A 15,170-nucleotide genomic window follows, 5' to 3' on the forward strand; every position below is an offset into this window, starting at 1 on the left:
CCCCTGCTTCTGACTGCAGCTCTCGGCTCTCATTTCCAGCCGAGTCACGAGTTGGGGCGTGACATCACACGCGCGCCCCGCCCCCCTGCAGCTTGCTGACTCCTGCCCAAAAGGTATGTGGGGCACACTTTAAAGGGGACTGCTGATGAGAATATTTTATAAAGTGCACACTGATGGGCATATTTTGTTAAGCCCATCAGAGTGCCCCATAAAATGAAATGTGCCCATCAGCGTGCCCCTTATTTTATGGTAAGGGGCACGCTGATTGACATATTTTATGTTAAGGGGCACGCTAATGGGCAGATTTATGCTATAGGTCACACTGATGGGCATATTTTATGTTAAGGGGCACTCTGATGGGCACAATTTATGTCAAGGGGGCACACTGATGGGGACAACTGATGTAAGGGGGCATTCTGATGGGAATGCCTGGCGTAAGGTTGCACTGTGATGGGGACACCTGATGTAAGGGGCACTCTGACAGGAATGCCTGATGTAAGGTGGCACTGCGACGGGGACACCCGATGTAAAAAAGCACTGTCATGGGGAAACCTGATGTAAAGGAGTACTGTGATGGGCACATTTTTGGTGCCCATCAGGGTGCCCCTTAACATAAAATGTGCCCATCAGCATGCTACTTATATTATGTTAAGGGGTACGCTGATGGGCACATTTTATGTTAAGGGGTACAATTTATGTTAGGTGGCACAATGATGGGGATATCTGATGTAAGGGGGGTACTCTGACGGGAATGCCTGATGTAAGGGGGCACCGGGATGGGGACACCTGATGTAAGGGGGCACTGTGACGGGGACAACTGATTTAAAGGGGCACTCTGATGGGCACACTTAATCAAAAGGGCACTCTGATGGGCACACCTGATGTGGTGTAGACACCTGATGTAAGGAGGCTGTGATGGGGGAACCTTTTATATAATGAGGTAATCTGATGGGGACAAAAGATGTAAGGGGGAACGCTAATGGGAGACACCAGTTGTAAGAGGGCTTTCCATTGCAGAAACCTGATGGAAGTGGGCACACTGATGGGAATACCTGAGGAAGTACTCTGATGGTGGCAACTGAATAATGGGGGTAGTCTGATGGGGGAACCCATTGTAATGAATTACTCGGATAGGGGCAACTGATGTAAGGGGGAACACTAATGGGGACCTTTACATTTACAGAGTATTACCAGAGTGGAGAAAATGGTAGCAAAAGCGCCAAAGAGCATGGCTTGTGCCAAGAAAAGGAAAGTAGACGCTGAAAACCGAGCCTCCAAAGATGAATGGACAGATCAATATATGTTCATTTTTCCTATGGGAAGTTTCAAACCAGTTTATCTCATTTGTTGGGAAACTGTGGCAATAATAAAAAGTAGCAATGTGAAGCGAAACACGGTTCGTTTGAGCAAACCTATCCACAGCATTCCGAGGTAAGGGCACGTAAAATAACTGAACTAAGAGCCCAGTATGATAGATCCACCAAAGTCTTCTCCCATTCATTTACAGCCCAGCAGTGTGCAAATGAATGTTCACTTAAAGTAGCATGGATTTTGGGGCATGGTACATTTGTTAAGGAGTGCTTGAATGCTGTTGCTGAAACTTTACTTGAGGGTAAACAAAAAAGAGCTGTGTGAAAATATCAACCAAATCTCACCATCAGCGTCGACTCAACAGCAACCAAAAAGACTGAAATATTAACAGAGGATGTATTGGCACAACTTGATGCAGCTATTCAGAGTGCAGTATGCATTTCTTTAGCCATTGATGAATCAACAGATATAACAGAGAATGCCCAGCTTTTGGTGTATGTAAGATGTTTTCACAAAGAAACAAAAGAACTCTGTGAGGACCTGATAGGTGTAACACCACTTGAGACAAATACAAGAGGAGAAGACATATATGAGGCCATTAGGGAGATTCTGAAAAAGAGGAAGATAGATCTGAAAAAAGTGGTCTCAGTCACCACAGATAGTGCCCCTGCCATGGTAGGAAAGGAGAGAGGAGCTGTGGCACAACTGAAAAAGGACAACCCTGACCTTTTTTTTTGCTTACCACTGCATCATTCACTAGACTGTCCCGTTTGCCATTCTACCAGAAAAGTTTGCAGAAATCATGGGCACAATGATGAAACTCCTCAACTTCCTCAGGGTATCCTCATCCCATCAACTTCGTTTACTAAGAGAGTTTCTTAAAGACGTTGAGGCAAATGCAAATGACCTTTTACTTCACAACAATGTTAGGTGGTTGAGTAAAGGCAGTGTATTGGAACACTTTTGGTCCATTCGAACAGAAATAGCAGGTTTCTTAGTACAACTCAAAAGCCAGAAAGCAAAACCGTTTTAGCTGTTTTTTCAAGATGAGAGCAAAATGGATAATATTGCTTTCCTAATGGACATAGCATCACACCTTAATGATCTCAATTTAAAGCTCCAGGGCAAGAACAATTCCATCTGTGATTTGATGACCGCTGTCTGCTCCTTCCAGAGAAAACTGGATTTGTTTAGGGAAGATCTTCAAGGAGAGTGCTTACATTTCACAAAGGTGAAAGAACAGTTTCAAGGAAAGAGAGATGTATCCCCTTTTTGTTGATTTCATAGATAAACTGGTTGGAAACTTCAGTAAAAGGTTTGACCGCTTTAGTCTTGGACAGCAGATCCTCCTGCTCATCCACAATCCATTCCTCATTAAAGATAGAGTGTTTTCAAAGAAGGTGATGCAGACCTTCAAGTGGTCACATGAGGGATCTCTACAGACAAAACTTATTGATCTGCAAACAAATGTTGCACTAAAAGAGCACTTTGGAGGAACTGATCCTGCTAACTTCTGGCTACAGAATGTGTCTGAGACTGATTTCTCTTGTCTAATCAAGGTAGCACTACACACCTTGACCATGTTTGGATCTATGTACAGCTGTGAGTCGGCTTTCCTCAGTACTTAAAACTAGGGATTGACCAATTATCGGCAAAGCCGATCTATCAGGGACCGATATGCACTTTCACCGGTATATCGGAATCTGCCCCTAAGGTTAACGATATTGTACCTAGAGGCATCACCCCAGTACCGGCGTCTATAGCCAACGGTCGGCTGTCTTGCCAGATCCCGACACAAGAGTACTTGTCAAAAAAAAAAAAATGTAAAGTACAAAAATATCGGCCAATATCGGCCGATATCGATATGCGATGACCAAAATATCGGTATCAGCAATAAAAAAAAAACCGATATTGGTCGATCACTACTTAAAACAAAGTATCATTCCAGGCCCATCATTGAGCACCTACATATGTGCATGTAAATAGCAGTAACTCCATTTAAGCCAAGATTAAAACTACTGGCAGGACAATCAAAAGCCCATTTTTTTTTCACTAGACAGGGAAGGTTTTTGGGTGGTAAAAAAATTAAAAATAAAACTTTATAATTTGTGCACTTTTTCAAATTGACACCTTGTTTAAGTTAGAACGTTCAATTTTATTTTACTTGAAAAATGGATGGGCTTTTTGTTTATTAAAGAGTTATTGATTGTTTCCATGTTATTTTTGTTATGGATAGTTGCTTGTATTCCATACAAAGACAAGAGCAAATGTAAAGCTAGCCTAGTTCCAGCTGTCCACATGTTTAATATCCGAACTGAAACTTGACAATAAATATTGTTGAAATGCTATGAAAATTGTACATTTCTCTATCGTTCATTGACAGACGCAGCTTCATATCTTCTTGACCATTGGGTTATGCTGCCCCCTACAGGAGTAGGACACTAGGCAGGAAAAAGCTTTATCACGCCTATGGGGCTGTCCCTGCAGGCATAATCCCACACACTCTGCTACAGCCCTCAGTTTGTTACTGCCTATTTTAGGAATAGGACCTAGTTCCCTGCTGAGACTTTGGTCTTAGCTGTTAATTTTTGGGAACCTTTTTTTGTAATTTATTCTTTAAGTAAAGTTCCTGGAGAACTACAAGCAACTGCCGGCTGGGTTTCGTAACTGGATATTCTAGATCCTTAAGGTCTCCTGGCCAGCGAGCATGAGCAGGTTATAGTCCAGCACTAGGCCTCGCCACGACAGAGCCCCCTTGGACGGGGAGGAGCCCGTGAGTGGACCGTCTCGCTTGGACGCGAACAACCTGGGACGCCCTGAGTCGTAGTGTAACCCCTGGCTGGCAGCACCCCCATCTCGGGTGGGATGTAGTCTGTTTGGAGCTGCGCCCACCTGATATTGTGGTATGGTGAGTACGTTTCCTCTCAATTCTGTGGCTTTCTCGGGGTGGACATGGGTCCCTCCGTGGAAAAGTCGGACCCTCGGTTCCCCTGGCCTCTCGGGTATACCAGACCCCCCCCCCCCCTCAGCTGCCCCCCCATAACGCGTTCCTACCTTTTGGGAGGCGGATATATTGCGGCCGATGCGGCGGTTCAGGGGCGTTTTTTTCTGGTGGGGTCTCCACCTGGGGACCATCCGATGCCTTTTTCTGCTGACACCCCTGGGGGTCCTGAAGACCGCATAGCGTGCCATGGGGGCTGCTATTTTGCTGTAGACTTGCACTGCATTATTGTTAGAATCTCTTCATTGTAATGCATGGGGCAGCCATTTTCTTGTAGTCTACGGTGGTGGACAGCAAAGGCAGACACTAGATACTCTAGGCATGACCCAGGAGCTTTTCATTTCCTGTGTCAGATCGTTCTTTCTGCTGTACAGATTGTTCCTGCAAGCCTCCTGATTGGTTTGGTAAAGTTTTTTTGGGGTCTCTTGTAGGTTTCCTTACACACTGCTGATAGACTGTGTTGGGTTGTGACTTGCTGTACTGCTAGTGCAGTGGTGTGATCGCGTTTTTGCGACTTTTTTAAAGTGACACTGCATCTTTTTTTATTTTCAGTGCAAATGGAGTCCCAGTGCGGCTGCGGAACCCTCTGGGTCGCAGCCCCTGTCAGCTTTTACAACAGTTTTGGAAAGCCTGGTGTCAAAAGTGGATTTAGTGTTAAAAAGGAACACTAGCCGTAAGCGCCCTTTGCCTTCGCCTCCCTCTGCTGTATCTTCAGATTCTGAGGCAGATATGGCAGCTGCAGACTCATCCCACCCTGGTGGCTCTGTGTCATAGCATTCTGATGGCAAAGAGGACATTTCCTCATCAGCCGCTGCGTGGGAAAGCGCATTGGTGAAAGAACTTATAGTTTCAGTGCGAGAAACTTTAAAAATGGCGGATGAGTTTAAAGTGTCAGGAACGCAGGTGTCTTTTGGCACCTGCAAATCCCAGAAATCGGGCAAGGTGTTCCCCCTGCCTGGAACTTTTTGACAATATTGTCAATGAACAGTGGGGGCGCATCAAGCATGTTCTAGTGTTGCCCATACGTTTTAAACGCCGTTTCCAGACTGAATAAGTCTACTGTGGTTCCGGTGGAAAAATCCCTGGCCTTTTCGGACCCCATTGATAGACTGATTGAGTCTCTGTCACGCCATTTACATGTGTTAGCGGGCTCAATATTGAAACCAATTTTTGTGACCACCCTGGTGTCGCAGACAGTCACTGAATGGGTGAAGTTACCTAAAGGTATCTTGGAAATGGAACAGCTCTCCCCAAGGATGATTGAGCTCATGGATCAACTGGCCCAAGCCCTGCTGTATATATGTAATGCGTCGCTGGATGTGGCTCCCCTGGTTGCCAGAGTGTCTGCTGTGGGGATTGCTATTAGACGCTTGGTGTGGTTAAAGAGCTGGTCTGTGGAGCAGGCTTCCAAAAAGGCTCTTTCTGACCTTCCCTTTACAGGGGGAGAGGTTGTTTGGATCCTCCCTGGATGAGTTGATCAAAGGCCTTACGAGTGGTAAGAGTACTCTTCTCCCTCAATCCTCTAAGGGCAAGGCACCACGTCCTAGACAGAGGCCTTTTTTTACTGCTCATAGGTGGCTTTTTCGTGCCTCCGGGTCGCAAAAAAAAGGACAGCCATTCAGGTCTTCTGGGAGTTCCAAGAAGACATGGTCAGGTAAACCGAAGCCAGGCAAATCCAGATCTACAGACAAATCCTTTGTCTGCATGAAGGGGTGCCCTCACCTGATTCTGGGTTGGAAGGACCTCTTCGCTTCTTTCCGGAAACCATGGTATTCCTTGTTTCAGGACAAATGGGTTCACAAACTGATCCGATCGGGGTACAAGATCGAATTCCGGTCTCGACCATCGGACAGTTTCTTCCCGTTCAACCTGCACCTATCTCCAGACCGTTTAAGGCGGTACAAGATCTGCTGTCGCAAAAGGGTAATTGTGTCGGTTCCCTCTCAGGAATGTTTTCAGAGATTTTATACAAACCTGTTTACTGTGTCCAGGAAGGAAGGCAAAGTGCGTCCGATCCTTGACCTCAAGTCTTTAAACTGCTTTGTGCGGATACAAAGGTTTTGAATGGAGTCCATTCGCACGGTTGTGGCGTCCCTACACCAAGGAGACCATGGCCTCCATAGATATCAAGGACACATATCTACACATCCCTATCTACGCTGGACACCACCATTCGCTATAGATGAAGGGCATTATCAATTTGCGGTCTCGCCTCCGCTCCGCCCCCAGGGTCTTTACCAAGGTGCTGGCCCCGGTGTTGGCATTACTGTGCCAACTGGGATTTCGGTACTGAGATACCTGGACGATCTCCTATTGAGGGCGGACTCTTCACTCAGCCCTGTTAGGAGACTTGATGATCACTGTCCGAATACTGCAAGAGTTCGGGTGGAACATCATTTTAAAAAAAAATCTGCCCTGATACCTTCATTGAGACTGGATTATCTGGGCCTGACTCTGGATTCCACTTTGACGAGAGTCTTTCTTCTCCCGGACAAACTGCAAATATTGCAGGGGCCGATCCGGTTGTTGTTGGCAACAATCGGTCCGGATTCAATTGGACAATGCCACAGCCGTGGCGTACATCAATCATCAAGGGGGCACCAGGAGTGTCTTGGCGGCCCGGGAGGTGGTCGAGATCCTGGATTGGGCTGAAAAGTTTGTCCCAGCTCTCTGCTGTGCACATTCCAGGTGTGGAGAACTGGTAGGCAGATTACCTGAGTCGTCAGGTGTTGGGTGTTGGATCAGGGGGAGTGGTCCCTGCACCCAGAGGTGTTTCACCTCCTGTGTGTCCAGTGGGGGACACCCGACCTGTTTGCTTCCTGACTCAACAAGAAGGTTCAGAGGTTTGTAGCCAAGTCGAGGGATACTCTGGCCGACGCCACACACAGACGCACTGGTGGCTACTTGGGGTCAGTATCGGCTGATCTATGTGTCCCCTACGCTGAAACTCCTGGCGAAGCTTCTTAGCAGCGGTGGAAGGTATTCCGGTTATTTTGGGGGCCCCAGACTGGCCTCGCCAGTCTTGGTACACAAACCTAGTAAGGTTGGTCGCCGATGCTTCTTGGAAATTTCCTCTCCGGGAAGATTTGCTGTCTCAAGGGCCGATCTTCCATCCTGCTTTACCTGCGTTTAGCCTTGGGAAATTGCATTCTTCTTTGCATTTTTTCCCACCCCTCATGCTAATACTGCTTTGGGACGTCCCAATGGTCAAGAAGATATGAAGCTGCGTCTGTCAATGAATGATAGAGAAAACTGGATTTTTTTAACTTACCGTAAAATCCTTTTCTCTGAAGTTCATTGACAGACGCAGCACCTGCCCCTCTAATTTTGAGTAGAATGGGGTTGCTGTCTTCTAAACCCTACTTGCAACGAAACTGAGGGCTGTAGCAGAGTGTGTGGGGTTATGCCTGCAAACACAGCCCCATAGGCGTGGTAAAGCTTTTTCCTGCCTAGTGTCCTATTCCTGTAGGGGGCAGCATAACCCAATAGTCAAGAAGATATGAAGCTGTGTCTGTCAATGAACTTCAGAGAAAAGGATTTTACGGTAAGTTAAAAAATCCAGTTTTCAAATTTTTTGTTAAGACATATGGTGACTACAATCTTTCGTCTTAGCAGTCATAGCACAGACTTGAGATTCGGACCTCGGCCCAAAGAAAATTTTAGCGACCAGGCCTCCTTGAATTTTAATTCAATATCCCTGTCATATGACATCTTTGGGCGTAAAGTGGTTAAAGAGGAGCTCCAGGCTCTTGCAGAAAAAAACTTAAAAGTCAGCAGCTACAAATACTGTAACTGCTGACTTTTAATATTAGGACACTTACCTGTCCAGGAATTCAGCGGTGTCTTCCCCCGAGCTGATTTTTTAATCAGTTCTCGGGTGCTGCCGCCGCCATCTCCACTGAGGGAAATCAGCTGCGAAGTTTCACGGCTGGTTCCTTACTGCGCATGAGCAAATCGCGCTGCGCTCTGTGAATAGGCCGCTGTGGGGGAAGGAGGAGGGGGCGCCGAAGTTGCGGCTGAGTTTGCCGCAGCGAACTGGGAGCGAGACAGGAGTGGGATAAAACCAGGTACCTGCTCCCCCCCCCCCCCCCCCAAAAAAGGTGTCAAACGTGGCAGTGGAGGAGGCCGACAAGCAGGGTTTCACATTTTGGGTGGAGCTTTGCTTTAATCTAAGGCCAAAAAAAATGCTTCAAGTTTTTAACAGCCTGGTTCCCCATGGAAAAATTCATCCTCTGTCTGTCCTGGTAACCATTTTCTCTGGGAAGAAAGTAATGGAGAATGTAAAATTTTACAGCGGTCACCACAACAGGCAGTGAGGTGACCTCTTTTTAATGGGGTCACCTATTCTGGTGAAAACTGCCCGATGGGATTTTCTGCTCACTTCAGAGAGAGTTCCACCACTTCCTGGTGTGTTTTCGGGACAGAAAACAAACTAAAAAAAACGAACAAGGGTTGTAACCATTGCTTACTAAAAATCGCTTCAGATATACTTTAAATCTTCATTTTGAATCACTGACCAGGGAGAAACATGCAGATCATTAGCAAAGGCCTAAATCTGATTTCACCAGCCCCGTACTTGTTAACAGTTCCGCTTCTCAGAATGCATTAAAGTAAAGACAGCAGGGCAGATAGTGTTTGCAGGTTAAAATGAGTAAAAGCAGTCTGAGAATAAATGTCCTTTGTTTAGCTGAAGGATAGATTCTTGACTATCAAGTTATCATGGGTTTGTGATCTCTTACGTTCACTCGGCGAAGAAAGATCTTGTTGGTCTGGTGAAACCTCTATTTTCTGTTCTTTCTACATCCAATTCCTGAGCATGGTGTGGCCACTGTGATGTGTTTCTTCCAAATCAAGTTTGTTCTTGACCTGTCCAGTAAAATGTAATCTTGTCTCATTTTTATTTCATGATTTTATCCTTTGTGTTCCAGATGGGCAGTTGTTTACATGGGGCCAAAATAGCAATGGTCAGCTGGGTCTTGGACATGGATTCACCTCGCAGTCTAGCCCACAGCGAGTAAAGTCCTTGGAAGGAATACCATTGGCTCAGGTGACAGCAGGAGGCTTCCACAGTTTTGCCTTGTCCCTTTCTGGAGCTGTGTTTGCCTGGGGGAAGAACAACTCAGGGCAACTTGGTCTAAATGACGAGAAAGGTAAAGTATCAAGTTTTTGGGTGGGAGACGGTGGACTTTGTATCTTGGGAGGTCCAGACACTGGAATTCACTGAAAAATGATAGATGTCTTTCCAAATGTGGGTCTAGAGGTGAAATCTGTTGCATGTATTATGTCTAATATACCATAAAAAGATGATGAACTAAAGCAGTACTCAGGACCAAATAAATTCATCCTCTACACTAGCAGTACTCAGGACCAAATAAATTCATCCTCTACACTAGACATTATGGATGTTTTTTTTTCTCAGAGAATAGGTGAAGGAACTCCACTATGCACCCCCACCGAACCACATTGAATGATGGGTGTGGCCAAATTGTACAACAGTGGGAGGGTGTTAAAGGGGCAATAAACACCAGAAGTTTATGTGTGGAGTTCAGGGGTGTGCTACATACTGACTGCAGGGTTCCGAGGTGTGATTTGTACAGAGTGCAGCCTCAGGGGTGCCCTATGCACAGAGTCCAAAGTTCGGATGTGCAGTATGTATAGAGTGCAGAGTTCAGGGGTTTGCAGGGTTCATCTCTCTTTCGCAGGCTGTCCAAATCTCACTTTTACCCCTCTTCGGCTCTGACCTCTGCACCACTTTCCCCCATCCCCCACTTCTGTACACATCTCCCTCATCTCTCCATATCTCTTCTGTGTTTACACAAGTGGTGAGAGGAGGGCAAGAGCTGGAGGAGCAGAACTCCGTTCCGCCATATTCCAGCTGTAGAAAATTCTTGGTTGTGGGGCCACATGAAATGGCTTGGCCCAACTTTCTTCATCCAAAACCTTTCCCCACCGTATCTACTACTAAAATAAAAGTTAGGACCTCTTTCAGGTTTTTTTTCAGGTTGTGTCCCCACTGGGGAGATTTTCCTTAACATGACCTGATCTGTTCTGTCTGACCCAAATCATGTGGACAGGAAGTGACTGTTGCCTTGTTGAAGAGGCCCTCTGTGGCCCTGAAGCCTGACGGTTACTTCAGGATCCATTATCCATGGTCTGTAATGAGTGCACTGGACTACATGATCCCCTCTGTTTAGATTTCCCCTCACTCACTTTTCTGTCTGATGCCTCACAAATAGAAGGGAATAGTGATCCCCATGACAAAGCTCCGGGGAGGGGCAGAGTGAAACACACAATGGGGGTGTTGCCTGGTCGGGGTCCAGGCTGAGGTTGCCACTCCATTCACCTCTCTAGGACACCTTTAGATGTATGGCTTCCAGGAGCTACCCCTTTTTCCCTTGAAGCCTCACAAATAGAATGCAAGGAGACATTTTCAAGTTGAAGCACCTACAGTAACAGAAAATTGACACAGGTTTCAACCCTTCCACACTGTCAAAACTAAAACAAACAGGTTTTGGTTGAAGTTGGGATTATTATGGAGAGTTGGACTCAGATTGAAAAGGCTGTTAAAGGGCAACCAACTCCTCTTAAATAAGGAATTAACCAAGACCTATGTATATAAGGAAATGTTCTCACATAGTTGAACAGATATTGCTGTATTCTACACAAATTTTGTTGTTCAGTTTGGGGAAATGTTACACTTTCCTCAGTAAGACATTGGTATGTAGCAGGATACATTTCTTTGTACATGGTGATGCTACCGATAGGATGGGATTCCAACAAATGTCATTACCGGGAGGCCCCCAACCCAAAAACAATACAAAACCAAAACTAGGAGGAGTGTAGGGCTTTAGTGCCGGGTCACACTTGTGCGATGCGGGAAGGCTGCGAATTCCCAGCCTGTACCCGCATCGCAAACGCACATCTGGCAGTTCACACTGCCATATGCGATACGCAGGGGGTGTCAATGAAATGTTAACGACACCCCCAGTTTGAACGCATATTGCAGTGCGATCTGACAGTTCGCACAGGATCGGATCGCACAAGTGTGAACCACTGTGCGATCCAAACCTGATGCGGCTGAAAAAAAGGGTCATGTGCGACTTTTGTGCGGGTACAGTGCGAATTTAGCCATACAAAGTGTATGGCTGAATTCGCACCGCACATCCGATCGCATGTAATGAAGGAGCAGTGCGCTCCGATATTACATGCGATCGCCGCACACGCTATAGTGTGAACCGGCACTTAAAGGGTGGCCTGCCAGTATTTACATATAATTAGAAAATATGCTAAACCACATAGAAAACATGTAGTATATTGTACAAAATGTCTATAAAATAAAATAAAATAAAAGAAAATTTTAGTAACAGAAAAAACAAAAACAGACTTCTCCTATATACAGTATCTCACAAAAGTGAGTACACCCCTCACATTTTTGTAAATCTTTTATTATATCTTTTCATGTGACATCACTGAAGAAATGACACTTTGCTACAATGTAAATTAGGGAGTGTACAGCTTGTATAACAGTGATAACTCAATGATAACGACCCCAAACACACCTTCAAGATGAGCACTGCCTAGCTAAAGAAGCTGAGGGTAAAGGTTATGAACTGGCAAAGCGTGTCTCCAGACCTAAACCCTTTTGAGTATCTGTGGGGCATCCTCAAATGGAAGGTGGATGAGTGCAAGGTCTTTAATATCCACCAGCTCCGTGATGTCATCATGGAGGAATGGAAGAAGACTTTAGTGGCAACCTGTGATGCTCTGGTGAACTCCATGCCCAAGAGGGATAAGGCAGTGCTGGAAAATAATGGTGGCCACACAAAATATTGAAACTTTGGGCCCAATTTGGACATTTTCACTTGGGAGTGTACTCACTTTTGTTGACAGCGGTTTAGACATTAATGGCTGTGTGTTGAGTTATTTTAAGGGGACAGCAAATTTACACTGTTATACATAATATAAAAAAATTTTTTAATATTTAAAGCAAACTCCCCGCATACTTCCATGTCTCCATACTTTATTTTGTTGAGAAAATACTTTGAAAAACAACCCCCTAACATCTCTGGCCCTGTCTATCTTCAGTAAGGGCAGAGGATTCATGTAGTATTAACTTCCTGGAATTCATCTGCTCTTCGCTCAAGCATGCATACAGGAGACTGTGTTTAGGGTAGAACCCCCCCCCCCCCCAGCTCCTCTCCTCCCCTCCTGAAGACTCCTGGTATGTATGACATCATAAGCCTAGGCAAAAAAAAAAACAGGAAGTTACTGAATACAAGAAAAAAAAGTTTAAAACAAGTAAATATGATATACTCTTATCCATTTACTGGTTCTAGCAGCATGAGGATTAAAAATAATTTATGTTGATTGGGAGAGTGAAGTTCCACTTTAAGGTCTGCTTCATGTCTATGTGTCGACAGGATGGGAGAGCAGAGCCAGCACTATTGGTAACTTATCAGTGTGTTGCCGCTACTTCATTGTCCACTTCACTGTTTGCAGATGTATTGCTGGCAGAGGTGTATTCCAGGCACCCTTCCTGGCAGAGGTGTATGAATCATAGAGGCTGAACAGAATTCCAAATTTGTTGCCAGATAAGACAGTTCACATATGTGTTGTTGTTTTTTTTTTTCTTTGTTTTTAGCTGTCTTTCTGGAATATCCGCTTTAAAAACTAAAGTATCTTAGCATTATATAATTGCAAATGCTGAAAGACAGACAAAGATCCATTTAAATGAATATATCTCAATTATGATCAATATTGGACAAGTTGAGCATGGAATATTGTGTGTTTCTCTATCTCTCTCTCTCTCTTGACAGACGCAGCTCCATATTCTTCTTAACCATTGGGTTATGCTGCCCCCTACAGGAGTAGGACACTAGGCAGGAAAAAATTTACCACGCCTATGGGGCTTTCCTGAAGGCATACTGTACACCCACTCACTCAGCTATAGGATTCAGTTTTTTTTCTGCCTAGTTTAGGAGTAGGACCTAGTTCCCAGCTGGGACTTCGGTCTTAGCTTGTTTTTTTTTTATTTTAAAGGGAAACTGTTAAAATTTTAAATTTTTTTAGCTGGTTCTGTTCCTGAAAGAACTGCAATCAACAGCCGGACTTGGTTTTGGACTGGATATCCTAGATCCTTAAGTTGTCCCATTCTGGCCAGTGAGCGTGTGCTGGTTATAGCCCCGCACTAGGCCTCGCCATGACAGAGCCCCAATGGACGGGCGCCGGCCCGCGATTAAAACTCCTCGCTGGGACGAACACGACCTGGTTCAGCCTGAGTCGCAGCGTGCTCCCTGGCCTTAAGCACCCCCATCCTGAGTGGAGAGGTAGTCTGTCCGGAGTGGCAAAAATCGAGGCCACGGCTTGCGGCTGAGGGACCCGGCTGTCTGAGTGACTGACCAGGCTGTCCGAGCTTGTAACAAAGCTGTCCAAGCTGCTGATCAAGCTGACAGAGCTGATGGCGGAGTGACTCGCCATCAGATCGGGACCCAAATTTAGGCCGCGGCTTTGCAGCCTACTCGCGGCTGACTGTCTGAGCTGCTGACTGAGCTGTTGACTATGCTGTTTGAGCTGCTGACCAGGGTGATAGAGCAGCGGCTGGGCATCCGCCCCCCCCCCCAAGAGGGGTGGACATATGGGCTGCCTGGCACCCCTCTTGAACCTGGGGGGCGCCGTGGGGGGCATTGTTGTGTGGGGGATACTCTAACTACGTGTTTGCGTCATGGCGGGCCCCCTCTTCCCTTTTATAGGGGGCTATGTCCTTTTATGTAATTTATGTTGGGCGACCCTTAGGTCTAATAGGAGTCTTTTTTTGTGGAACTTTAGCCGGCGTCTCCTTGCGGGACTGTGGTCAGTGACTTCCCCTGCTTGTTATGTTCTCAGGGTGAGCTTAGCATATAGTGACTCTACTGGGTCTACGTCCACACACTTCGGGTGATCTGCGGTGAAGATGATTACTTTTTTTACTGCACATGCTTATGCAAGAGCACTGGTGGATGCACTGATTAAATTGGTGCAGAACATTTTTAACATGGGGGGTGACGGGCCCCTCGGGGCCCGCAGATCTCCCTAAAAGCGGCAAAGGTACTCCCTTTTCCCGCCTACTGTGACAAAATTTTTGCTAGTCAGTGGAGTTGTTCTAAACGCAATAATGGTAACCACGCATGGTGTGGCTAAAGAGCTGATCTGCGGACCAGGCTTCTAAACAGGCTCTATCAGATCTTCCCTTTAAGGGGGACCGCCTATTTGGGTCTTTGTTGGATGAACTGATCAAAGGACTCAAAGGTGGGAAGAGTACTCTTCTTCCTCTATCCGCTAAGGGCAAGTCACTGCGTAATAGACGGGGCCCTTATTTTCCAGCACACAGGTGGCCCCTTCATGCCTTCGGCACGCAGGAGAAAGGACCTAAGCCATTTAGGTCATCTGGGGGTTCTGAGAAGACGTGGTCGGGTAAGCCGAGAACAGGCCCCTCCAGATCTGCAGAAAAATCTCCGTCTGCATGAAGGGACGCCCTCACCCGTATCTGGGGTGGGGGGACGTCTTTGTTTTCTGTCCTGAACCAGGAACCTCCTCATTTCAGGACAAATGGGCCCACGAGCTGCTCCGATCGGGTTACAAGATTGAATTTGGGTCCCGACCGTCGGACAGATTCTTCCCGTCCAATCTACACCTATCTTCAGATCGGTTAGGAATCTACGAGAGGCGATACAAGATCTGCTGTCGCAAAGGGCGATTGTGTCGGTACCCTCTCGGGAATGCTTTCAAGGGTTTTATTCAAACCTTTTTACTGTTCCCAGAAAAGAAGGGAAAGTGCGTCCAATTCTGGACCTCAAAGCTCTTAAGCGCTTAGTGCGGGTAC

General features: G+C 46.2%; 1 protein-coding gene across 2 annotated transcripts in view; it reads left to right on the forward strand.

The window, feature by feature from the left end:
* Positions 1–15,170, forward strand: part of HERC3 (HECT and RLD domain containing E3 ubiquitin protein ligase 3) — a 136,761-nt gene that overhangs the window by 46,193 nt on the left and 75,398 nt on the right. For both annotated transcript variants that reach the window (XR_014225897.1, XM_082272057.1), the window contains exon 5: positions 9,241–9,462. Coding sequence is in view for 1 of the 2 variants with exons in the window: in XM_082272057.1 (XP_082128183.1) it covers positions 9,241–9,462 (222 nt within the window). In the remaining variant the exon portion in view is untranslated. The remainder of the gene's footprint in view (positions 1–9,240; positions 9,463–15,170) is intronic.

This window comes from Pelophylax lessonae (assembly GCF_965119305.1).
Source record: "Pelophylax lessonae genome assembly, chromosome: 1".
Taxonomy (NCBI): Eukaryota; Metazoa; Chordata; class Amphibia; order Anura; family Ranidae; genus Pelophylax; species Pelophylax lessonae.